The 27,870-nt window shown below is 44.7% G+C and overlaps 1 protein-coding gene across 5 annotated transcripts in view; it reads right to left on the minus strand.

Annotated features, from left to right (window-relative positions):
* DTNB (dystrobrevin beta) overlaps nucleotides 1–27,205 on the minus strand; it is a 157,332-nt gene extending 130,127 nt beyond the window's left edge. For 4 of the 5 annotated variants that reach the window (XM_028140292.2, XM_028140288.2, XM_054727966.1 and 1 more), the window contains exons 1-4: nucleotides 26,967–27,205; nucleotides 8,696–8,763; nucleotides 6,706–6,786; nucleotides 1,773–1,986 (exon numbers count right to left, since the gene is read on the minus strand). In XM_028140292.2, the coding sequence (XP_027996093.2) occupies nucleotides 1,773–1,986; nucleotides 6,706–6,786; nucleotides 8,696–8,762 (362 nt within the window). In that variant the 5' untranslated portion in view covers nucleotide 8,763; nucleotides 26,967–27,205. The remainder of the gene's footprint in view (nucleotides 1–1,772; nucleotides 1,987–6,705; nucleotides 6,787–8,695; nucleotides 8,764–26,966) is intronic. The other variant, XM_028140291.2, reaches the window with a different exon arrangement.
* Nucleotides 27,206–27,870: the final 665 nt, after the last annotated feature.

A 27,870-nucleotide genomic window follows, 5' to 3' on the forward strand; every position in this document is an offset into this window, starting at 1 on the left:
ATGCATGCATATAAGCACAACCAATAGATGTAAGACACCAGGGGCGGCGGGGGGGCGGTGATGGCAAGTACCGGAGGTTAGGGGAGGCTGGGGGGAGGTCAATGGGGGGAAAAAAAGGAGACATATGTACTACTATTTGTAATACCTTAAACAATAAATTTTTTAAAATATAAAAATAAAAAATAAACCAGTACATTTTAAATTCTGAATATACCCAGTTGCCATATTATAGAATGGATGTTGCTCACTTAGCAGCCTAACAACCTATGATTATACCCTTTACCTAATTCTTTTTTCTTGAAAAAACTCATTCTTGATCCTTCCCACCATATAGCCGAATTTGATCTATAGACACTGGCCAAGTAACATTTAAAACTAAGAGTTAGCTGCCCCCGGCCATGGCATATACAACCTCACCCACGTCCATGTTTCCAGTGATTCCAAGGTAAAGTGCAGGTTCATACCGTAATCAATTCCCTTCAAACAAGATTTGGGAAAGATCTGGTTTCATCACAAAACATGACTCACTTAAAATCTGACCTGTGATAGCTCAGAGTTGATTAGTAGGTCAATATTTAAGATGTGACACAGTGAGCAGTGACGATTAACCCCCACATGAAGACACTAAAATGAAAAGGTAAACAGGTAATAGTCGTTGAGGATGACAGGAGAGAGGAAGCTTGTTATTTTAACCCTGCCCAAACAGAATCGCTCCGAGGAGCACTCTCCCTCCGTAAAGAGAATGATTTTCTTTCTCAGACATCTCTGCATGATTCATTTCCAGAGACCTATCATTTTACAGGCTGACAATAAACCAAGCACAGGACTTCTAAAAAGAGTTCTTATTCTCCAAAACTGAGAAAACACAATGATCACGTGTGGGCCGAGCTAAGCAGACAGTGAGTCACCCTGAATAAACACCTGTGTTTGGACAGGCAGGTAGGGACCGCGGAGGCCCCTGCAGCCCTCACCTGTGCCCTCTGCATGGGAACTGCTCATTTCGGTTGTCACGTCTCAAAGGCTGCCTACGTTTTTATATTTACACTCACCTCATCCGGGTGATGTTTACAGCTTTGCTCTGTCTAATAAGAGAGCTTGTTATTCAAATTAATACTTTTGAAAAACAAGACGATTTTTTTTTACTTAAGAAAACAAGCTGTTTTTACATCTTTAGCAAACAACTGTGGATGCTGCCAAGTATAATTTAGTACTCCTCTCATGAAAACAGGCTTCTATTTTAGAAACATTATTCCCAATTATCACATGTAGCTAAAAGGAATAAGAGCATTTCTCTTTGATTTCCAAAAACTCTTATTTTTCCAATTAATCCCAATTTACAAAACTTCCAGTGAATGGATTATGCAATAATCAACTACAAATCAAGAATCCATTTGGCAAATATCAAATAGCTTCATCAAGTAAAATCAACAAAAAATGTTATTCAACTTTATCATCATCAGAATGCCTGATCTTTTTTTTTTTTTACCTGCCAATTTTCATTCCAACTTTATAAATATTTATTAAGAATCCAGGGCTGCACTTGAGAAATCAAAGAAATGCAAAATAGGATCTCTGCTCTCGAGGATTTTCCATCTTATCTGTACACTTAGGAAGCAGTTCAGAGCATCAGTCTTCAGAAAGGACTTACACCGAACCATTCCCCTCCTAACTGTGATTCTAAGTTGACAACCCTTAGCAAGAAAGTATGGAATAGGAACAACTAAGAAACAAACACTCTTACTTAAGATTAAGTAAGCGTGTAAGGTACTAGCCTGTCGTAGGCAGCAACCATGAAGTTGAGGAGGAGGCTGATGGACTGGTCCACGCTGATCTGGTGAGTAGAAGGCAGGCGCTTGTTGAGCTGGTAGTAGATGGATGAGATGACCGTTTCGAGGCGGGACACGCTCATCTCCGTGCTATGGTCCAGTGTGTTAAGGCCGTTGTCTCGGAAGGCTTCAATCATGTTCCAGATATCAACGAGATGGACTGAAACACAAAGAACATAAACTATCAACAACGTAAAGTTTTAATTAATCAGAAAGACATACAGATTTTACATGTAACGGGTCCGTGAAGGGTGGCAGACTATGCCACCCCAAAATGCCACTTTGGCATAAGGATTCTTTTGAGCTAAAGATACTTGAAAAATAGCAGTGCCGAAAAGGGCACTTGGACCCCACCTTTTCGTCCTGACAGCTGGAACAGCTGGAAATAAAACTCCCATGTGAAAGATGCCTTTCTTACTCCGGGGGGGGGGGGGGGGGAAACATTCTAGTCACAGAGACAGTGGATCAAGGCCAAAATTAATCTGTACAGACCTGTTAAAATAACTCTTATCTTCCCTTCGCCTCCCCATATACACATTTTAGTTACTGTTCCACAACTGCTACTCTCTGTGCATCCTAGTATGTTAGCACTTAGACCTACTCACTTCTTTGGGTCATTTTCCTATGGGGCTCCCAGACACATGTAAAAATGTGTATGTTTTTCTCCTGCTCATCTGTCTCGTGCCAATTTAATTCTCAGGCCCAACCAGAGATCCTGAGAGAGTAGCTGTGAAGTACTGACTCCTCTACAACAGCCTCAAAAATATATGATGCAAAATTTAACTGAATGTCAAAGAGAAAAATTCAACAAGCTTTGAGGGAAATATTAACACACCTCTCTTAGTAAGTGAGAGAGCAAACAGACAAAAAGTAAGTACAGATAGAAAAATTAAACTTTACAACAACAAAGTAGTAGTAATGAACATTATATGAAGTATTGTCCCGATGATTTAAAAACATGCTTTATTTTCTAGAAAACACAAAAGACAAGTATAGAAATTGACCTTATCCTGAGTCATAAAACTAATTTCAACCAACTTCAAAGGATATAAATCATGTTCTCTGACCAAAATAAAACTAAGTTAGAAATCATTACCAAAAAGACAACTTTTTAAATTAGCCTTATCTCTAGAAAAGAAGAAACACACTGGGGAACTTCCTTAATCTCATTAAGGGTGTCTACAGAAACCTGCATCATACGTGTTACTTGATAGTAAAATGCTGAAATCCTTTCCTCTGATGTTGGGGATGAGAACAGAAATGCCCACTATTGCCCTGGTCGGTGTCGCCCCATCTATCAGAAGGTGGCAGGTTTGATCCCGGTCAGGGCATATGCGGGAGGCAACCAATCAATATTTCTCTCTCACAAAAGTGTTTCTCTCTTTTTTTTTTTTTCTCCCTCTCTCTCTCTAAAATCAATAAAAAAATTTAAATTAAAAAAAGAAAGAAATGCCCACTATCATCATTTCTATTGTACTTCAGGTCCTAAGAATATAAAGATGCAGTAATTATTGGAATAAGTATTGGAAATAAAGAAATATAACTGTGATTATTCAGAAATGACTAAATTAGACACATAGAACATAAAAAAGATGCTAGGATAAATTATTAAATCTAACATTTGAGTTCAGAACGATTGCTAGACATAGATCAAGATATAAAAGTCATTGTATTTCTATGTATCAATAACAATGAAATTTTAGAAGTATCATAAGTCATCAAAGACTTAGAAATAAATCCAATGAAGAATGTGCAACATCTCTACAAAAAAAGTCTATAAATATAATTGGCAAAAATAAACACCTAAATAAATGGAGGAATATACTATGTTCACAAGAGGAAATCTCAATATTGGAAACACGTCAACTCTCCCAACTTGATCTATAGATTCAATGCAATCCCAGCAAAACCCCACAGGGCTATACATTAACAGGATGAATTGTACTGTATGTTAATTATACTTTAAAAAAAGGAAGAAGACAAAAATCCCAGCAAACTTCTTTGTTTTATTTTGTTTGTTCTTAGCAGAGATTGACATGCAGAGTTTAAAATATGTATGAAAATAAAATGTAAAAAGGCCAATCTTAAAAAGAAAAACAGAACAAAGGAGGAATACCTGCTCTACCTGATATCAAGACCTATTACTATAAAGTTGTAATAGTTACAACTAGCCAAACAGGCCAACGGAACACAGAGCCCAGAAGCAGCCCTCACATACAGACACCGCCATTAACGTTCTCGTACCTTTCTCCAAAGAATGTGAGCAAAAGATGCTGAGCAGGAAGAAAAAGGGTGATCGTTCAATAGACAGTATAGGGACAACAGAACACACGTGGAAAAAACTGGAATTTTTTTCATGTGATTATTCTGGAATTTTCACATGAAAAAACTGAAATTTTTTTCATGTAGGTTAAATAATCAAATGTTACAAAATAAAACTTCTAGAACAATGCATCTTTTACTTTACGTTACTAAGGCCGCTAGCCTGGTTATGACTCTCAACACTTCGCTTACAGACTACCATTTCCCAAGAGTAATTACAGGAAGAATTACAAAAATGGTAGGTTCTTTAGAATAGTGGTTTCCAAAGTTTTTTTTTTTAACCACAACCCACAAAATTATATTTAAATCATAACACACACACACACACACACCCTCCAGACATATAAATTTATAAAAATTTCACAAAATACTTTTTAGATTTACAATATAGGCTGTGTTCTGGTTTTTCTTTTTTTCTCTATTACATGCTTTAAATTCTGTCCAGAGTCACCAAAATGATTTCATAAGCCATTAATGGGTCACAATCCATAATTTGAAAAACACTGCTTTGGTACACCAAAAAATAAACATGACTTCAGTCTAGGATGGAACAGTAAACTCTTCAGAAAGCATGTTAAGCTAGGATTTTTGAGTAAGACTTACAGTAGGGTAGAAGTATTTAGCTGTAAAAGTGATTTTCCCAAGGCACGTGTTTATAATAAACTGGTGACCTGGTGCAAGGATTTGTGCACATCAAAAGGAAATTAATTACAAGGTGGCCAGCGAGGCGGGACTGGGCGAGACGGGCCAAACACGCCTGGGAGCCAACCTCCCACGGTCCCTCCCCGGCGTGTGTGGAGTGAGTGGGGTCCCTCTGGCAGGTGGGGTCCTTCGGCCTGGTCTGTGGGGATCGGGCTGAAACCGGCTCTCCGACATCCCCCGAGGGGTCCCGGAGTGCCAGAGGGCACTCTGCAAAGTTGCTGTCGTACAGGGTGTGGAAGGCAAATGCAAGTGTGCAGTAAACCAGATTCAGGGCCCACAGTGCCCAGCAACAACATAACCCACGGCCGACGGTGGAATCACACGGCCCCGCGAGAAATCGGGTTCCCTCCTCCCTGGTTTCGGGGTGTGTCACCCGAGAACCGCTGCTGCCAAGTCACTGCAGTTTGGCAGCTCCTGCAGTGAGCGTCTGCCCCCTGGTGGTCAGTGCGCATCATAGCAACCAGTCAGACAGGTGGAGGGACACTTAGCACATTAGCCTTTTACATATATATATATATATATATATATATATATATATATATATACATATATATATATATATATATGGCAAAACCAGGATTAACCCTTTGCACTCGCTAGCTTTTTTCTCAATTCCTTTATTCTACTCGGAATTTAATTTTTTAAATACCCCAGATTTTACAAAGCACGGCAGTAGAATAAAAAACTGGAGTTTCTTTTCATACAAACTTATTTATTTGGATTTTTTTATATTTCAAATTATTGATACATTCAAAGAGTAATTTTAATCTCGATGCTAACCGTGTCGAGTCACACTCGACATCCGAGTGCAAAAGGTTACAGCTGAGGTGCTTCCCCATTCTACGGCTAATGATCTTTCCGTTATACAAAACAGTTTTTCATCAATACACACATACCGTATATGAGAAAAGGACAATAATTCTGTCACTGGTTAATTCATCTTTGTGGAAATTAAGAGAAGGAAGATTTTTATGCATGTCATGTGTATATGTACACATTTATTTTATTTACTTATTTTGTAAGTAGCAATTGTGGTAGCAAATGGAAAAGGCTGATTGTTGTTACATTAAGTTTAATTCTTATTACTAGAGGCCCGATGCACAAAATTTGTGCAAGAGTAGGCCTTCCTTCCCCCGGCTGCCGGCACCGGCTTCCCTCCGGCACCCAGGACCCAGGCTTCCCTTTGGACGCCGGCAGGCACCCGGGACCCGGACTTCCCTCTCAGAGGGAGGCCCCTCCCACCAGCCACAGCCTGCCAGTCAATGGCCTGGGCCTCCCTCTGTGGGGAGATCGTGGAGCCCCCCGATGGATCACCCCACCGGCCTGTGACCTGGGCCTCCCTCTGCGGGGCGATCATGGGGCGATGGCTGAGCCCCCGACCAAGCGCATTGCACCCGCCTTGGCTGGCCTGGCACCAGTGGGTGTCATAGTGTGGTCCCGGACAGTTGTCCGGTTGGTCATTCTGCTGTTCGGGCCGTTCAGCTGATTTGCATATTATGCTTTTATTACATAGGATACTTTTATCAAAATATTAATGTTTTTCTTTTCCTCCAGAAGCTGATAAATTGCATTAATTCTGCATAAAATTTTTCATTAAAAAGTGACATGGAGAAATACATTCCCCCATTTGAAGAACATAAATAATATGCCAGCCTCAAAACTAGTTACATATTGAGTTTATTAAATATTTTGAGGGAGACACAGAGTCAAGTGCCAACTTCTTTCCATTACAAAGTTTATATTCTGATATATACTTACGGCAAAATAATTCCATTAAAATTACAATAAGACTAAAAGGTATTAAAGTATTTTATATTATTGAGAGTTCTATACAGCTTCTATAGAAATGACTTACGGTTGCATCGTTTTTGTACAAATCGCAATTTGCAAGCTGTTCTATAAGTTGATAGTCGTATGACATCAAAGTTCTGAGCACCTGAAAGAAGGGCAAACAAAACATGTTAAGTGGCCGAAACCAGTTTGGCTCAGTGGATAGAGCGTCGGCCTGCAGACTGAAGGGTCCCAGGTTCCATTCCGGTCAGGGGCATGTACCTTGGTTGCGGGCACATCCCCAGTGGGGGGTGTGCAGGAGGCAGCTGATTGATGTTTCTAACTCTCTATCCCTCTCTCTTCCTCTCTGTAAAAAAATCAATAAAATATATTTTTAAAAAAAACAAAACATGTTAAGTGGACTTACTGGCTAATTTCTAAATGCTGGGAAGAGACGCGATTCCATAGTGCTGGCATACTGAGTCTTCTGACAGAGCACAAAGGCAGGAGGAGGGTTAGGGTACACTTCCTGTGTGCCCCTCCACACCAGTAGTTCTGCCTAATTATCCCATCTGCTGGCCTAAGAAAGCTCTGAGGGAGGAACACTCATGATTGGCGTGCATTAACCTTATGTATCAGGAAGTGGGTGAGGTGGTATAGTAGGAAAGACCCTAGCGCAGAGTCAGAGACGTAGACCCCAGCCCTGGCCTGACTGCCACCCACAGAACATGACCATAACCTCGTCACACACCTCTTCTCAGGCTCGGTGTCCTCTGTAAAACGAGGGAACTGGACCAGCTAATCTCTGAGTTCCCCCTCCAGGTCTGTGGATAACAGAATGTCCAGTGCACTGTCCCTCCCGATCAAGAACTAAAGATTCTTTCCCTCTACCTGCATCTGAGCAGGTTACCGGGACTGCCTGAAGGAGTACCGTGGCAGGCGTGCCTGCATGACTCCTGAAGGTGGGTGGTAAAAGGTGGTCAGCTTGCCCCTACTCTCACGCTCTCGGGATGCCCGCCCTGGGAGCCCAAACTGGCTTTCCCTCTGTGAACGGACCTCAGGGGCCATCCCAGGCTGGGCTCCTGCCTCCCGCTCCAGCCTCAGCTGAGCAGTACCATTTTCTAACAGCCAAGTGCTTGTAAAAGGTTTCACAATCGCTGGCCCAGACCAGGAACCCTATTTCAGGCAGAAGAATTTGAAGTCCTGCAAGTATGTGTGCATTAGTCAAGGTCACTCAGTCAAGGTCACCTAGACAAGAAGTCACAAAACAAAACAACCCTTCAAATACTGTGGACTGCCCTACTCCTCCTAGCCATCTTTCTTCTTCATTCAGTCTTACATAATAATGTAATTTTAAAAAATATATCTTATTGATTTCCCACAGAGAGGAAGGGAGAGGAAGAGGGAGTTAGAAACATCAATGAGAGAGAAACATTGATCAGCTGCCTCCTGCACACCCCCCTACTGGGGATGTGCCCGCAACCCAGGTACATGCCCTTGACCGGGATCGAACCTGGGACCCTTCAGTCCGCAGGCCGACGCTCTATCCACTGAGCCAAACCGATTAGGGCAATAATGTAATTTTTAACAGAAGATTTAATATTGTATAGTAAAGTAATATACCAAAGTACACGTTCATGATATTAATTTTTCCTCTTGCTCTAAGTGTTGGCCTGACACTTGGTCTTCTCAACCTCCGAATTTGTATCTAGTGCAAGGTAATTTATATGACGTATTAATTATGCATCAGCACCGGCAAGCTCACGGTAACAACGGAGTCACAGCAAGAGGTCTAAATTGACTGGCATGCCTTGATCTTACAGATATTCTAGGTTAACATCTCTGCCTCCTTCTTTATGGTGTGGCTTAAGAAAGCAGTTCAAATCAGCTCAATTAAAATAATAAGGTCTGTCTTGGGGTCCTCCAACTCCATGATTCTTTAACTCTCGTTCTTCCCTTCCTAAAGCCTGTAACTTAAAACTCCTGATTAAAGTTGTGACTTGATCAGAAAAAAAGAGGGGGGGGGAGCATTCCCACACATATAAACAAGGACGCCAGAAGCACTCAGGACTCACGCATTTCTATGAACAGCTGCCTCTTCTCTGCCATCGTCTTCCGCTTATTCCCACTTTCCTCAATCATCCTGGAGACAAAGAAGGATACAATAAAGCACTGTATGATTTGACAATTCAACCAAGTGCTTATCATTCTATTGTGAAGAGAGAGCCTCAGGACATCAAGTTGCAAATGCACATACTCAGAGAGTATCAGTGAAAATAAAGTGGAACCTGATACCAAAAAAAGGTAAATCCTTACTTCTTTATTTGATAATTTCTAAAATAGTAAAAGTCAATACTTAACTGAGCTCATACATGCCTCCTGTGCTGAAAATTTGGGCTCTATCTTATTTCTAACTTTGATTATTTTCTCTGCAGAGTCCTCTATTAGCTGAGATACAGGTTCCCATATCCCTACTGTTTTTCATGAACATGTTACTGAATATAATTTAGAAAATAATTATAATGAAAGGCTACAATAGAGAACATAAAAACAGTGAGCTTATATATAAAATATACAAATAAAATCTATTTTTATATTTAAAAAAAATAAATTCATCCCCACACTCAAAGAACTCCTAAATGACTTTTTATCACCTGATAATAGTAGTTTACACTGACAGACTTAGGCTATGCCAGTGACTGTTAAAACTCTCTCCATGCGTTATCTCATTTAATACTCCCATCAACCCTAGGTGCTGGCATTATAACTATTACATTATCCCCGTTTTATTGATTAGGAAACAGATGCCTAGAAAAGAACACTAACTTGCTCAAGGGCACACAACTCAGAAGTGGCAGAGTAGAACCTCAACCCTTTCGTTAAACGTCTTACATAATTGCGTCTTTTAGATGGACCTTTTCCAATATCTACCTAGGCCTAAAAAGCTAGAACACAAACAACCCATTGCATGGACCCTATTGATGCAAAATTTGTGACAATTTTAGCTGAACTTTGCTTTATTGTATGAAGAAAAATATATAGACAAACAGCATAAGCCAAATGATTTCCCTAAGCAGATTACACTGTTGTGACTCATTCTCAAATACGTTAGAATCACAAATTAAATAAGTGATGACCACACACATCCCATAGCCACTAAAGCAAAGTGACTGAAAAAAGTTTAGCTGTAAATACATCCTAAAGAAAATTTAAAATGAAAATATATTCCTTAATATTCTGCCATTAATATTTTGACAATTAAGACTGGTTCTTTTCCAGATCACTGAAATGTTACCAGATAGGCTGCAACACACGTGATGGTTCCTTAATAATTTGCCCCCAAGAGGAAAGAATTTTAAATAGAAAGAAAGTCAAAGAAAAAGCAACCAGAAACAGCAAAAAAAAAAAAAAAAACACAAAAAAAACACACAAAAACCAGTGAAATCTAGGTCCTAGAGAAAAAACAGGAGTTGGTACCAGTAGCCTGTGATTACAAAGAAAAAAATATATATATTCAAACACCTGCTCCCTCCTCCCCAATCGTGGTCTCTCACTAAATAATACACACAGACTAACACAGAGAATATCACAATGCCCTTTATAATACATCTCATTTATTATATCCTTTTTCTATGTTTGCTATTTCTTTACACCCCTTTTTCTCAAAATAGGGTCTAAGAAGTCCCTGAGACCATGACCATTTTTAAAATGTTGTCTCTCCTTCCAGATTCAATTTGGAAAAGTTAATACACACATATGGTGGATCATCTAGATGGCCTCCAAACTACAAGCACTGCCAGGCCATTTCGCGCACACACATCTGCACGCGGGGTTCCTGCAGCATTGGGAGGAGGAGACCCCCAAAAGTAGGGGAGACCCACTGGAGAAACTATACTCCCCTCGGCCGGATCTGACCTGCCGCCTGTTTCTGCAAATCAAGTTTTACTGGAACGCGGCCATACCTCTTCATTTATGTCTCCTCTATAGGAGACAGATGAGGAGCTGCAACAGAGCGCGCCTGGCCTGCAAAGTCTAACAGAGTTTACTCTCCGGCTCTTTAAGAAAAAGCATGCCGACCCCACCTAAAGCAACAGTAATTAATGCTGCATCACCGCACGTCTGGCTGCAATCAGACCAGCACGTCCCCGCTGTCCAAAGGACAATGACCATCCCAGCTGGGCTCCCGGTGCAGTTCCATTACCGCCAGTCTATCCTGGAGGAGGTGCCTTCCTCACTCAGGCGTCCTCAAACTACGGCCCGCGGGCCACATGCGGGTGTTTTTGCCGTTTTGTTTTTTTACTTCAAAATAAGATACGTGCCGTGTGCATAGGAATTTGTTCATAGTTTTTTTTTTTAAACCATAGTCCGGCCCTCCCACGGTCTGAGGGACAGTGAACTGGCCCCCTGTTTAAAAAGTTTGAGGACCCCTGCTCGAAGGTTTACTCCTCATTGCTGAAACAGCCTAAAAACTATATATACTTCATGAACCAGTCATTGGACAAATACAAGCAGCTCCTCTATGGGAGACACATCTGGATGAACTAGAAATAGTGCAGTGAGTGAGAGAGACGAGGTCCCCCACCTTCGTGTAGCTTCTTGTGATAGGGTCAAAGTTCGTTTCCAGTGCCTGGCCGAAGGTAAGCCCAGGACAGATGGTGGCTGCTATTCCTATGATTACAATTACTATTACTACTACTATGACACAGGTAGTTTATAAATCTAGTGGATTAACTGCATCATTTGTAATTAATGATACTATGCTAGACATTAATTGCATATGTTTTAAGAAAATCCTTGGGCTTTTGAAATTAATAAAGCACAAAGTAAACCTTTTAGAGTTTTAATGATCAAACCTGACAAAATGACGGCATCTTCATGTCCCACAGACAGTTATTGCAAACCTGCGTCAAACAATCCCTGGGAACACGCATCAGAACAATCCGAGATGACAAATGGCAAGGTCGTCACACGGATGAGCCAGTAAGAAATCTGTTTTATAAATCAGATGGTTTTAATTATGTTATGGTCATTTAAACTACCCAAGTTTTAAAAGCATACCGTGGGATTTTAGCATGTTTACATTTGACTAACACAAATTCAACTACAGGAGAGAGAAAGTATTTAAACGATGGGCCATCCCACACCGGGATCACCTGTTCCGAGAGAGCGTGGGAAAGAAAGTGCATCTGCAGCTCCGGAGGGCTCGGCTCCCTCTGGCCTCTGACTGAGTGAGCCCCCCTGTCCTTTTCTCCAAAGCAAATTCAACTCGAGAAAAAAGTAGCCAGTTCCAACGTGAAGAAAAACTAGCTGTGCTAGACCTCCAACTCCTTGTCCACGCTGGCCCCCACCACAGCTTGTTCCTGGGGAAACTTCAAAAGGAATGTTGACCTACTTCCGGCACTCGCTGACTTCGGAATCTAACTCCCAAGTAAAACTGGACTCAGGTGCATGAAAGATAATCAAGATCTGCCCAACTACAAGGACTTGATACAAATGTTTCAGAAATAATGTTTCTAATGTTTCAATTGCTTTAGGAAATCATATTCATGTAACTATTAAAAGTTTGCAAAACTGTTCACACTATAGAAAAATCCTCAAAATTCAGAGCTATCGCATAAGGCTAACCACAATTATAAAAGAATTATGAAATATAAGCAACATGTCTAGCTACATATGGTGCCAACAAAAATTAAAATATTGTATTCATACTGCAGTACCAATTTAACCATCATATCTGTATATGACTAAAGATTAGAAATAAATTAAAAATGAAAATGCATTCATAAGATATGGTTTTTTTCCCGAAATTTTTATTTTGTCACTGTATTGCCTGGCAGTTTTTAGAAAGTTGAATATGTTTGATGTTTGTGCTTAAAAGTGTTTTAAAATGTCTAAATATGTTTCCTGGGAGACAGACACTCTTAGTAGTGAATATACAGTTACTGACACAAGTATTTTGGATGGCAATTTCTACCAAAATTTTAAGGTATGCTACCTTTGGCCTAGTAAATATGTCTCTTTATTTGTTTAAAAAGGAGAGGAGAGGTAAGGAGAGGAAAGGGTAAGGGGGGAAACGGAAGCAGAGAGCACGCGGAAGGAAAGAAAGGGGGGATAAAACAGTGTAAGACGGCTTAAATAACATACGGCACAGCCACACTATGAGAGTACAGTCCACAGATGTTAAAAAGAACGAGGTAGGTAAGTGCAATTTATGAAAAGATGGTCAAGACATGTAAGTCAAATGCAAGTAAGGAGACAGCATCACAATGTAGCAGACGCTGTTCGCCCTGCCAAGATACCCTCACCTGGCTGCCAACTTCCCCCCGCCGTGTTCTTCTCTGAGAATGACCTTCAGGGGAGCTCCTGAAGCAAATGCCTGGGACTACTTCACCCGCTACAGGGGCCCTGGTGCCTGACAGACACCGTACAAAGCCCAGGCCCGGAAGTGCTGGATCCAAGTAAAATGGATGAGCACACGCCAACCTTACTCTCCCGCCGAATACTAAGCCTAGCGTGTGCGTGTGCTGGAGTTACCCGAGCTCCGTGAACAGTCAACAGCAGCAGGTGGACCGGGGAGGACACAGAGTTCACAGTTCTGCTGAACAGATGGCGAGTCTGCCCTGGCTCCCCTCTCGCATCCCCTGGCTTCACCTCCACCCAGCGCGAACTCCCAACCTCGGAACGTGGTACATACGCAGGGAAATCCTCAGAGCCCTCTCGCTCTGGCTCACAGAAAAGCAGAACGGAAGCCCAGAGAGAACGAGAGACACTTCCCAGGTCTTCTTCTCTCTCCTTCCTTCTTCTTCATGTCCTCCCACCCCAGCCAGCAGGCAATCCCACAGCAGAGGGGGCCTGGGAAACGGCAGAAATAAAAAATGTGGGGAAAAGGAATCCTCTGTTCGTCAGCTGCAGCTCCAAGGGGGTGGGGGGTGGGGTGCCCACTGATTGATTCTCTCTCCTCTGCTATTGCGGTGCAACTGCCGAAGGGGCCGTTTCTGGCCAGGGGACAGAAAGGGGAGTCCAGGGTAGCCACAAAGGACCAGGGCGCTCAGGGAGCAGAAGCACAGGAAAGCAGCTCACACAGCTGTTTGTGAAATACTGGGATCTTCTCCAGCCCGCACGTCCAGGGATCTGATCGCCACCGGCATACCAACGAGCTCCGAAAATTCATCTCACAGAGAGACCGCCACGGCCAGCGCGCTCTCCGCTTCCTGCCACCCGGACTCCTGGCACTTTGCCTTTTCTTGGCCTCCTAATCCGGAGATAACCAAACCGCCTATCACTCCCTTCGCATACCAGCTCTGACTTGGAGCCCTGCATTTCCTTCCTCATAATCACTCTCATATCCACCCTTTTTTCCCATTCCAACTGCCAAAATCTTTGTCCACGCGAACGAGCAAACGAACCCCTCTGACGCCGTGGTCTCCGGACTCTGCGCCCCCTTCTTCCTGTCGTGCATCCTGCGGACACAGAGACACCCACGAGGTGTATTTATTCAAACACGTTCTATCGCCAATGGATCCTGATCACCCTGCTCAGAAGCTTCATTCCACACAACTAAAAAAAAAAAAAAAAATCAGAGCACAAAGTGAAATATTCCAGAGAAAGACAAATATTATGATCCCACTCGTAAGGGGAATCTAATAATACACAAAAAAGAAAAAAGTCAAACTCATCCTGGAAGCAGAGTAGAATGGTGGTAGCCAGGGGCTCAGGGGCGGGGGAAATGGAGAGATGTTGGTCAAAGGATACAAAGTTTTAGTTATAAGATGGGAACTGAAAGTACAGCTTGGTGACGATAGCGGATAACACCACACCGTATACCTGAAATTTGCTAAGAGAATAGATCTTAAACATTCTCAATACACACACACACACACACACACACACACACACACAGGTGACTATGTGATGTGATGGAATGTGTGAAAAAACAAAACTATAGAAATGGCAAAATGATCCGTGATCGACAGAGATTTAGGGGGAAGGGAAGAGGGGTGAACAGATGAAGCGCAGACTTTTGGGGTGGTGAAACTTCACTGCAGTGGTGGACACATGACCCCATGCACTTGTCAAACTAATAGAAATTTACAACACGGAGTGAAAATGTGTGTACGTTTTTGTTAAATCCTTTAGGACGTCAGAGGATCCAAGGATGAAATGCAGAATGTGAACAAAACAATCTGTGTTACAAATGCCTGGAACAGCCTCACTGAAGGGGGGCGTGGGGAGGATGGAAGTGACTTTGGAAATGAATGGTGTCTGTAAGACTAAAAGCAAAACGAAATATACCTAAGTCCTCTATCCCAGGTTCCCATCAGGCATATGGTACCAATTCTAACATAACAATTACATAGCGATGGCATTTGGTAGCGTGTGAGGTTACAGAGAAGCAAGATGAGAAGCTAGAATGATCCACGTGGTAATGGATTACAACTGCAGACATCAGTATAAGATCACGTTTCTCTTAATACACATACAGATAGTTACATAGAGCAGTAATTATAGATATGTGTATATGCATGGGTTAGTATATACACATATGCCCTTGCTCTGTCAACTGAGATGTAGAAACAACAACATCCCTAGCTGTCATGAGTATACACCTAATGCCCAAATGTTGGTCTATAACACCTGAACTATATGTAATGAACGTACCTAGCCCAAAGGTTGGTTTATAATACCTTTCTCCAACAGAAGGAACCTGGAGAAATGAGTGAGGCAGGAAATATACAAGATGAGCCTGGAACATCTTGTAATGTAGGAAGTAAAGAAGTTGTGGGAGAAAAATAAACCATGTGATAGGTGTTTATAAATATAAAAGGCACTCAGAAGCCAACTGAAAGCTCCCAACAGCCAAAGCTGGAACAACTCCACAACAAAATAAATAAGGTAGTACTGCATGTCCATCCGTCGATACTGACATAAATGAGTGAATATATTCATACATGAAGAAGAACAGACAAATACCCTGTGAAGAATTCCAAATAATTTATGTCGATACTCAGCCCTGAAGAAAGCGAAGCACAACTTCCACTCCTTCGTGCGGGCTGCGCACAGGGACTACCTTACAAAGACACAGCATCGGAGCGGGGAGGAGCGGGGAGGAGCGGGGGGCCGGGGGGGGGGGGGGGGGGCGCGAAGGAACTGGATGGCAGAGAAACCTGGTCAGTACCACCGCAGCCAGTGCAAGTTCCACATCCGTAGATACGTCATGCTGACAGTACACATGCTTGACACGATGTGATGAAATGGCATTTTACCTCTGTTGTCTTCCTCCCCCAAACCGATAAACCCAGGTGAATCATGAGAAAAACATCAGGCAGATATCAACTGAGGGATAATCTACAAATACCTAACCAGTACTCCTCAAATTATTCACCAAAAACGAGATCAGAAAAGTCTGAGAAACCGACAAAGCCAAGAGACATCTCAGGAGACATGACAGCTACATGTCATGGGGTGTCCTGGGTGGGACTGTGGAACAGACAAAGGCCATTAGGTGAACACTAAGGAAACCTGAATAAAGGGTGGATTTTAGTAATAATGTACCATCATTGGTTCACTCATTGTAACAAATGTACTAATGTATGAGGTTAATAACAGAACAGAGTATGGGTTGCTATTATTTTCCATTTTTCTGTAAGTCTAAAACTGTTCTAAAAAATAAAGTTTTAAATTTTTTTTAAAGACAGTACAAACACATACTAGACAAATCCACACTTACACGTGGGAGACTTCAACACTCCTCCATGATCAACGCAAGTAGGAAGTCAAGAAGGACGTGGAAGGGCTGAACAACACCCTCAGCCTACTAGACCTCATTGGTATTTGTGTCACCCAATAGTGACAAACACAAATTCTTTTCCAGTGCACACGAAGCACGTACCACCCAACTCAGAAAGTGATGCTCTGGAGATGGAGGCAGAATGAAGTGACGGCAGAGGGACGGCAACTCTAGTGGCTGTTTTATTAGGCTGGTTCTGGGTACACCGTGTTATTCTTTATGCTATTATACATCCTACTAGCGTTCCCGTTGCAGGAAAAATCCTGCAATAGGATTTCCTGCTGCACTCTACCCCGCCTCCGCTCCGCCCTTGTCGCCCGCCCCGCCTTCTCCTCCAGCCCGCCTGCTTTTCCCTTCGCCCCCGGCCCCGCCTCCGCTCCTCCCTTGTCACCTGCCCCGCCTTCTCCGCCAGCCCGCCTGCTTTTCCGTTCGCCCCCGGCCCTGCCTTCGCTCCTCCCTTCTCCTCCCCCGGCGTGCTTGCTTCTTCAAAGCTTTACTCCCTTCTGCAGCTCTTGGCTTCTTTCGATGCTGTCTTGATATGCAAATTAGCAGCCATCTTTGTTGGGGTAATTTGCATACTTGTCCTGATTGGCTGGTGGGCGTGGCTTGGCTGGTGGGCGTGGCTTGGGTGTAGCGAAGGTGCAGTCAATTTGCATATTTGTCTATTATTAGATAGGATTTCACAATAACATTGTAAGTCCTTTACTTTGAATAATATATTCTCTGGTAAACCTTTTCTTTTGTGGTTTGGGGATGCAGGTCTTCACGTATTTTATTAATAAAATGGAGGATATCAAGTACCATATGCTCCGTACTTTGACCCAAATGAACAGAAACTCTCACAAACTCCACAGTTGGGTACAATATTACTTCAAATCTTCAGCAATGTCCTCTATGAGTATTCCCAACAACATCTGCTAACAAGGCATGCATTTCACCAAACTAAAATTATTCATTTGTCTATATTTATTTCAGCGACTACTACCAAAACAAGAAGAACAAAGGCTTGTAGCTTTTTGGTTTTTACTCCTGAAGTAAAATCTCCACAAAATTTCTAAAAATGTGTAATTAAGTTTAAAATTTAAGGTACTAAGTAGCACATGACTAACCATCACTGAAAAAGCTCAGTAACTTTGCCTTTATGTTCTGAATGCTTAGTTTTAAAATATCTCAACTGACAGGAGTAGCCTCAGGGTATCATTAGTAAATATCTTGGGCGCAATATAATCAATGGCATCTATATATATAAAACCCTAATATGCAAATAGACTGAATGGTGGAACAACCGAACAACCAAACAACCGGTTGCTACGCCGTGCGCTGACCACCAGGGGGCGTGCACAGAACATGGCGGGCGTTAGCCACAGGCAGCAGAGCACAGAACATGAGCATCAGCCACGTTGGGATGGGGGAGCAGGTGAGCAGGGGCGCCAGACCAAGGCGGGGCACCAGTTGCTGTCATCGTGGTGAGCTTCTGGTGGTTACTGAAAATTCTTTGCTCCCGCGCACCATGGTCCCGCCCAGGGCTCACACCTGCTGCCGGTGCCAGCCCAGCCCCGTTCGCACCTGCAGTCAGTGCCGGAGCCCTCGCTCGCACCCTCTGCTGGCGCCCAGCACCAGTCCCAATCGCTTGGCGCCAGCAGCGGGTGTGAGTGGCGGCTGCTGCCCCAACTGCCACTCAGGAACAGGGGGAGGTGGAGAAGCCCTCAGGGGCGATCGGGGCCAACAGCCACCACTCACACCCGGGGATAACGCCTGCCCAATCGCTCTGCGCTGTCAGCGGTTGCAAGCGGGGCTGGCACCGTCAACACGTGGGGTCAGCGTGTGGGAGCGGGGCTGCCGACAGACAAGCGACAGGGGCCGCGGTGGGAGGGGCCAGGCGGGGGAGTGGAGAATGGGCCGAGACCTTCCCCTGTGCCCACCGCAGCCTCACGGCCCACTGTTCCTTTCAAGGTGCACGAATTCATGCACTGGGCCCCCAGTATGTAAATAAATCCTTATAACAAACAGTATTTCTAACAACTTTAAGGTGTTGTTTTTACTGATTCCCCTTCAATCTCTTTAGATCATTATTGTTTTTGTACTTTGCAATTGACTGACAACAAGCCCATGATAGATACAGAAGTGTCAGCTCTGCTTTATCTTGCAGTTCATGTGTCCCGGCCTTATTATTTCAATCTTCAATTGAGTCTGAAACTTCAATCCGCAGTGTCTTTGTAGGAATCTTTTAAAACGCTTTGTCTACTGAGCAAGGTTCATTTCATTCCAATCAGATAATAGAATCTGGAAGACCACTAAACCAAGCAGAGGTGAACTGCAGAATGTCTGCACAGAATGTAAGCAGATAAATATGGGAGCTCACACAGCCGCCCCTCCAGGCTGCCGTGTCCCCACCTCCCTTCCTCTCAGCTTACCTCGCTTACCAGACCTGCTGTGTATCATCAGACACACAGGTGGGAGTCAAGTATCAACCTATGAATTAAATATTAGTACAAGTTAGCTGCCTATATTTTCTTGCTATAGCCTGCCTAAGAGGATCATTTTTGCATGCCTCCCACTTTGAAAACCATTGATCATAAATGAGGGGGGGGGGGGGGAGAGGGAGGGAGGAGACAGGACTGTGCCTGGTTTGAGGAGAAAATGAGGAATATGGGTGGTAGAATTAGATAAGTAAATTTAGAGCCTAAGTCGTTAGTTAATGTGGCCTAAGGTTACAAAGCTAGTAATTTATGGATTTAGGCAACCGATTTGACTCAGAAGTCCACTCTCTTTCCGCTGTGCCACATCGCCCCCTTCAGGACAAACACCAGGATTCCAGGGAAAGGCAAACATTCAGGTCTCCAAGTTGTGGAGCTGGATCAGAACTTAATTCATAGTTAAACAGGGTCTGGAGGCTTGTTAGTCCTATCTAGGACGCAGTGTGTTCCAGAGCTAGACTGAGTCTGCAGGCAGAAGGTGAGTAACTCCCGTGGTAAAAACGGAAGGAAAGAGGCCGGCTCTCGAAAGGTCTCCAGAATGCCTCTGTACTGCACCTACGTGTCAAATCCCCTTCATTTCCCTGGAATCTTTCTGTTCATGTCTTAACCCTTCCAGCTCTCAGTTACTTCAAAGCATCCAGGCATCGAAACTTCCTGTGCAAGTTCACTGTGTCCCTGCAAACCTGCGGTCCGGTTTTCTCTGGATGCCCTACTGCAAGGAGGAAATCAGAGGTGACTGCAATGGTCATTACCAAGTACTAGTACTGAGCTGCAGCTAGTCAAACGTCCCTGAAGAACTTCCTTGCTTATTTCAGGAAAATTCTCCACTGTCCTTCCTCTAATACTTCTTCTTTTCTCTTCTCTTTCAGATTAAAAAAAAAAAAAGTAAATGTTTTTAAGACCACAGAGATTTTCCATTTACAAATCTGAAAAACTTTCTAGGTTCCAATAAAAAAATTCAAATACATATTGCACTCCACGAGTACACAGAGCTCTGAATAGCAAAAAGAACCACTTAGGGTTGAAGTAACAATTAAATAAATTAGGTAAAGCTTTTAGCACAAAGCCTGGCACAAAATAAGAGCCTAATTTAATAAAAAAATAAATAAAAAGGGCCCATGAAATGTGTTCCAACCTAAATCAAATTATTTCTATTTCTTTTTCACCACAAAAGCAATGTGTAGCCTTCACATCTAAATCCTGAATATTAACAACAATTTCTTTTCTGAGTTCTCATAACTTTCATTTGAGTTAACACATTGGTAGTAATGATTAGGAGCTACAGAAACCACAAGCAAAGCAAGAGAGAATCTGAATGTGAGGGCTTAGAAATAACCTAACCCAGACCCCACATTCTGCACCAAATAAAAATCTTGGCCCAGCATATAACTGAACTTCACAATGAAGAAATGGATATGGAAACCCAGGACCGCCAGCTCCTTGTCCATTATAACAACTTTCTACATGCACACACCAGGATGATTTTTCTGTGTTCGTGATCTGTAGGGAAATTTTACAAACAATAAATTAAAACCACAAATGTATCAAAAGATCATACTTTTTAATGTTTTTAAAGACAAGCCACAAACTGGAAGAAGATATGTGAAACCATCTAAGCGAAATATTAGAATCTAAACTGTAGTAAAGCCAGGCCAGCATGGCTCAGTGGCTGAGTGTTGACCTATGAACCAGGAGGTCACAGTTCCATCCAGGTCAGGGCACATGCTGGGTTGTGGACAATCCACAGTGTGAGGCTTTCAGGAGGCAGCCAATCGATGATTCTCTCTCATCACTGATGTCTCTATCTCTCTCTCCCTCTCCCTTCCTCTCTGAAATAAAACACACACACACACACAAATATATATATACATATATATATATGAGCATATTTTATTTTTTTTAATGTAGTAAAAATTATAAACCAGCTGGTGTGGCTCAGTTAGTTAAGCATCATCCCATGCACCAAAAGGTTGCTGGTTCGATTCCCATACAATGTATGTTTCGCTGGGTTATCAGTAACTCAGAAAGGTCTCTCCTACCATTAACATATTAAAGAGAAAGTAATAATTTCAACAAATGCCTCCCCCAAAAGCCCTTGATAAAATTCAACACCCAATAAAAATGCAAATCAAGAACAGAAGAGAACTTCCTCAAGTTGACGACGACATCTACCAGAGACCTTCAGTGAGTGCGCTCTCACAGTGAAACCCTGGGAGCGCTCCCATTTGGGAAGAAGATAAAAGTGCCCCTTATCATCGCTGCTATTCAGCTCCTGCCCTGAAGGGGCTCGGTGCTGCAGTAACACAGAACACGGAAACAGTGGTGTCCGGTGTAGGAAGGAGGCTGGCCAGTTAAGTCTTCGTGTCAAAGCAGTTCACTCAGTAGACACTTGGGTGCATCCCTTCTCCTTCAAATACACAGGAATAGATAAAATATGTTCACATGGCTTAGGAAGGTTCAACAAGAAAAGCCTTCATCTGGATCAGAAACAGAACAGACACAAAACTGGGCGCAAAGCAGACGCTCCAGGCCTGCTGGACGCCGAGCCCCGGAGCAGGTGTCTGCTTCCTGCAGGGCGACGGGGACACACGGAGCAGGAGACCCGCAGACTCCGGAGACGTCGGCGCCAGCTCACGGTGTACAGCCCAGGAGGAGGCTGGAGCTGAGAGGAAGCTGAAACACGCTGCCAGTCTCTGCCTAGAACTAGTTTATGCAATGCTCTGGGCTTAAAAATGTGGGGAGATAAAAACAGACGCGTGACCAGGAACTGAACCCGAACATTCGCTTACTCTGAGAGTGGGTCTAGAAGAGCCCCAATTACCTCAAAGGGCAGGACCCCTGACCCACCACTATCGGATCTAATTTTTTATTAGGTTCCCGCAGATCAAGAAAAGCACCTAAAATATCACCACACAGAGAAGGGTGAGCACAGAAACAAGAACAAAATGAAAAGCACTAACACTCAAATGAATTTGTCAATCAACACTTCAAAACACACAAAGAAATAGAATGCTAAGAAAGATAGCCAACAAAAGCTACAACTGGAATATGAATTCATTCCAGATGAAGTTAATATCACAGAACAGTTTGACAGATACTTACTTTGAAGTACATTTAAGGTGCTAGGCTATCCATTTTTTAAGTTATTGAAAATGCAAATCTGTACAGCCACTTTCGAAGACAAGCAGTTTCTTACAAAGCTAAACATTCTCTAACAATATGATCCAGCAATCATGCTCCTAGGTATTTATTTAAAAAAGCTGAAAACTTATGTCCACACAAAAACCTGCACATAAATATTAACAGGACCTTTATTCATCATTATCAAAAACTGGAAGTAACCAAAATGTCCTTCAAAAGTGGATAGACAAACTGTGGTACTTCCATACAATGGACTATTATTCAGCAATAAAAAGAAATGAGCTGTCAAGCCAGGCAAAGACACTGAGGAGCCGTAAACGCACAATGCTGACTGGTGAAAGAATCCCGCCTGAAAGGCCGCAAACGGTATGATCCCAAACACAGACATTCTGGAAAAGGCAAAGCTATGGACACGGTAAAACGATCAGTGGTTACCGGGATCATTTCAGGAGGAGGGCGGGAAGAACTGAACAGGTGGAACACAGACGACTTGTAGGACAATGAAATTATTCTGTTTGACATACATGAAATGTCATGTAATGATATTAATGATGCCTGACATACAGTTGTGAAAACCTAAAGAACTACTAGTATGTGACACATAGAGTGAAGCCTAATATAAACTGTGAACTAAAGTTAATAATAATAACAACAATAACAATCAATATGGATTCATCAGTTGTAGCAAATGTACACACACTAAAGCAAGATATTAATAGCAGGGGAAACTACGCATGGGGGAGAGGGGGTGTATAAGAACTCTCTGTACCATCCACCCATCTAGGTCACATTCAGTTATGTACTAGTATGTAATTTTTTAAATTGGCATGGACAGTTTCACTTCTGGACATATACACAAAATAACTGAAAGGGACTTGAACATGTATCTACACACCCGTTTTCACAACAGCATGTTTCACATTGTCCTGCTGGGTGAATGGATAAACAAATGTGACATATGCATACAATGAAATAGTATTCAGCTTTAAAAAAGGGAGAAAACCTGACAAAACGCAACTCTGAAGATGTGCTAAGTTAAATAAGCCAAACGCAAAGAGACAAAGATAGTAGGATTCCACTTGTATGAGGTGCCAGAGTGGTCAGATTCATGGACAGTAAGTACAATGGTGGTCGCTGGGGCTGAGGGAGGAGAGAACTGGGAGTTAGTGTTTAATGGGTAGAGCTTCATGTTGGAAAATATGATAAAACTTAATGCCACAGAACTGTACACTTAAAAATGGGTACAATGGTAAATTTTGTTATGTATATTTTGCCACAATAAAAAATTATGAAAAACTGGTTATCACAATTGAAAAATAAATTATATCTCTTTATTATACCATCTAGAAATTTCACACTAAAAGCAAAACTTTTTTTTTTTAATCCTCACCCGAGGATATGGTTTTTTAAATCCATTTTAGAGAGAGAGGAAGGGAGAGTGAAAGAGAGAGAGAAACACGGGGTTGTATGCCTCCCATATGCGCTCTGAACAGGGATCAAACCCGAAACCCAGGTAAGTGCTCAGTCAGGGAATCAAACTTGCAACCTTTTGGTGTATGGGATGACGTCCCAACCAACTAGCTAGGCAAAACTTGCTTTTTTAATTTTAGAAGGACATACAAAAATACATAATTCAGACCCTGGGATAGAGAAAATTTACTTAACCAGATTGCGCGCACACACAAATTTAATTTAAGGGAATTTCTTTCATAAGTGTAACACGGAAGTTTAAAACGTGTATACAACTAAAGACACTGTGAACCAAGGGAAAAGGCAAGCCTCAGACTGGGAGGATGCATTCACAACACACATTCCCATAAAAAAAATCAGTATCCAAAGTAACCTAACTGTCCCTTGCGAGTGAAGGATACATAAACGGTCAGTTCAGTTCTACCACTGAACACGCTTCGGCAGTTAAAAATAAATGAACCAGATCCACAAGTAGCAACATGGTTAAATCTCCACCAATTAAAATTTTAAATGTGCACCCTCTTGACCCAGCAAGTCTCCTTTTCATTCACTGCAGCAACGTCTGAAACCGCAGGACAACGCACACTTCACGAGAGAGTGCGCAGTGGCCAGGAGGGACCAGGCAGACCCCCGTGTTTCCACACGGAAAGATCTCTGATATTCTGTTCGAAAACAAGCCGCAGAACAGTGTCCAGGGTCGTGTCACGAATGTGGGGAGTCTGGGGAAAGCCGGCGTTTACCTGCATTACCTATATAGAGATGAAAACGCACAGAGAAGGGTCAGGAGGGATCACAAGGAACCGATGACAGCTTGGGTGGAGAAGGGAGTGGGCCAAGGAGGCTTGTATTCTGTCTGTCCTGTTAGTATTTTATCAGAGTGCGCACTCGTGAGCCATTGGCACAGCTGCGGCTCCCAGCCACGCGGACTGAGCACCATACAACCCCAGACGCTGCCAGTCACGGGGACTCTGTTATGAACGGCGTCTCCTAAACCTGGGCCGTATATATCCTGCTCAAGGAGACACCACAGCCCCGAAGCTTGTGTAACTAGAAATAAATTAGTGGCTCCGTCGGCGGGAACATTGTCTCCTGTACCAAAAGGTTTCTGTTTTGATTCCCGGTCAGGGCACAGACCTGGGTTTTGGGTTCCATCCCTGATCGGAGCTCGTGCAGTAGTAGGCAACCAACTCTCTCACATTGGTGTTTCTCTCTCTCCTCTCTCTCTCTCTCTCTCTCTCTCTCTCTCTCTCTCTCTCTCTCTCTCCTTCTGCCTCTCTTATCTAAAATCAATGAGCATGTCTTCGGGAGGGAGGTAAGTTTCTCTATCCTGACTGGGATAGTGGCTGGACAAAGTATGCACATTTTTAAAACTCACCCACTCTACACAGGCATCCATGCACTTTGTTATATGTAAACTACACATCAATGAAGTGGATGTTAAAATAAATATAAACTAAATACATAAATAAAATACGACGATCCCTGGGAGAACCTGGAACAAAGCACCCAACATTACAGGACCCAAAACAAGACCTGGTAGACGCCTGCTGGATGCACTCTGAAGTACACAGCAGTAACGCTAAAGAGAAATGCGTCCTTCAAGGGTGGCCACACAATGCCAAATTTGGATTAACAGGGCCCTTATTGTTCACAGGAGGAAACAAAGGCCCTGAGAGACTTCTAGAAAGGGTCTAAAATAAAGGGTCACTTGCCATTCTACCGGTTAGCAGTCTAATTTTCTAAGTTGAAATTTGTCTCTCACACTCCGTGGGCCCTCAGGAGCCTGGTCAGTTCTGCTTTGGCTAGATAACCCCCTTCACAGGTGACTCCACTTACGTATGATAAAAATCCTCACAGAACTCATAAAAGGTCAAGTTTTGATTTGGCAGACAAAGTAACCCAACAGGCACTGCAACCCAGGGAACCGAAGCAGCAGACTGGAGCGGGAGAGTCTAGAGACCTAAGCAAGGCAGCCAACAGGCGGAGTTCCAGCCCACACAGGGGCTTCCTGCAGACCTGCAGTCCACGGACCAGGACAAAACGTAAAAAAACCAGAACGTGTCCTCTAGACAAAAGTATCCTTCTTCAAGGGGCAGCAAAGGGGAGGTTGGAAGCAATGGCCCAAGGGCTAAGTTCTAACAGCAAACCTGCAATAAAGACGAGAAAGTGGCAGCATGTGCCCACTCCATCACCTCAGCCACTGTTTTAAACGCTCAGACCTATGAACCTCGGTTACCTAACATGGCAAAAAAAAAAAAAAAGTAAGGGGGGCTTTAGGAACGAGGGAAGTCCATCAGCCATCCCTCCCAGCAGAGCGATTAATACTGCTCTGTGTAATATACAGCAAAACCATGCTGGGTTCATTCATTCACGCAATAAACATTTCTTGCAGGATTTGCTGTTCTCGTCTGTCACTCAGAAGTCAGCTAGCCGTGATCATGGAGCTTAATAACAGTTGGGAAGGAAGGAAACTTTTCTCCTTTCCAATTGTTTATTTTTCTCTCCCTTTAAACGTTACAAGAGCCTTCAAAACTCTCCTAAGTTGCTCCCCCGAGCTCCCTTGACCCTCCTGCTTTATCCCCAAACCAAGCCATGTATGGCTCCAATTTCCCAATCTTGGGAGGAGTGGGGGGTGGACAGGAGACCTAAGGCGAATAAGGTGCGAGACAAAATTCAATGCTGCTTTGTCTTTTCTGCTCATAGCTTCACAAACAAATTGTTAGCTCCTCAACAGTCAGGGATGGTTGTGTTTGACACTCTTTTGTGGCCCCAGCGCTGACCACGGCTCCCTCCCCACGGAGGCCAGCTGATCAATAAACGTCTGCTAAGGATGCCGGAGGTCTTCCTAATCCCGAGGCCTGGCGCAGGAACTGGACAGCGAGCATTCGCCAGCTGCATCCTCCCCCCTCCGGCACACTTTCCTTCCACGGGTGACACGGTGCATAGGTCCACTGTTAGGTGCCTCGGGAAACAGTGTTTTGGGGCGATCTGCAATGAATTCCATTCCCTCTGCCAGGGCCTGTCTGCCTCACCTGCCCTCTGCCAGGACCTGCCTCCTGTGCCCCCTTCAGCACCTAACGCAGAGCCCGCTCCCAGGGAATGGGGCTCCCGCAGCATCAGCCCGGCGCCCGCTCCCCGGCTCCGCACCGACGGCCGCGGCGCGCTCGGAACTCGGGAGACCCCCCTCCCTGGCCCGGGGTTCAGAGCCCGGCGGCGCCGGCCGGGGCTGCGCTCCATCCCCTCCGCGCGCCCCTCCGAGGGCCGTGAGCGCGGAGCCGTCTCCCCTCGCAGCGCGCGGTGCAGCGGCCCCGGCTCCGCCGCGCGCCTCCCCGCCGCTCCCGGCCCTGCACCCCCGCGGGCTCCAGAGGTCGGGGCGCTACGCGGGCTCCTCCCGTTCCTCGCGGGCGCGAGGCTCCAGCACCGCGCACCGCTCCCGCAGCCGCTGCCGCCGCGGACCCCCACCTCACTCACTTCCCGGCTGGCGCAGGGGGCAGTCCAGACGGTCTCCGCGGCCGCAGCCTCCCCCGCCAACCTCCGGCCCGGCGTCCGCGGCTCCGGCGGCGGCGGCGCCCGCTCAGGCCCTGGAGCCGCCCCCGCGACGAGCGTTCTCCACTCCCGGCTCGCGCCGCTTCCCCGCCCGGCACGCGCAGCGAGCCCGCCCCCGGTGCGAGGGCGCGAGGGCGCGAGGTCTCAGGGCTGGAGGCGGGCGCGCGCCGCCGCGAGCGCGCGGCGGGGGGCGTGGCTTCCGCCCGGGGAGGGGCGGGTCAGCGGCAGGGCCCCGCCCCCTGCGGCCCGGCGGGCCCGCCCCCCAGCTCGCCCCCGCGTTCCCTGCCTGCTGGGGAAGCTTGGGGGCCCCCCGCGGTGGGCGCCCGGACCCTGATCGAGGCCGCGGAGGTGCGTTTCAGCGCCGCACCTATTTGCCAGGCCAGCTGGATGCTCCGCCCGACGTGACTCCGAGGTAAAGAATGCGAAGAACCACCCATGAATCATTCATCCGCGCCCCGAGCGCGGTGTCCTCCCCTGAATTATTTTGCCAAATTAATTCAACTCTGCGAGCGTTTGCTGAGCACTGACTGGGTACCCGGTGCTGCGTGGGCCCCCCTTCACGGTCACGGTCACGGTCCCTGGCCGCGAGGAGCGCATAACTTAGTGGAGGAGCCGCCGTGTAAACAGCCCCGGCTGCTGACCCGTGCAGAGCCCAGTGGAGGGCAGGGGAGGAAGAGATGGCTTCCGGCTTGGGCCGTGGGGACAGGTTCCTGGAAGAGGTGGCATTTGTGCTCAGCCTTGACGGGAGAGAAAGAAAGAGGCTTAGGGGAAAAGGTCGAGGGCATCAAAGCCTAGGGAAACAGCTTGGGCCAAGGAAGAGAGGGTGACC

Source organism: Eptesicus fuscus, chromosome 16 (assembly GCF_027574615.1).
Source record: "Eptesicus fuscus isolate TK198812 chromosome 16, DD_ASM_mEF_20220401, whole genome shotgun sequence".
Taxonomy (NCBI): Eukaryota; Metazoa; Chordata; class Mammalia; order Chiroptera; family Vespertilionidae; genus Eptesicus; species Eptesicus fuscus.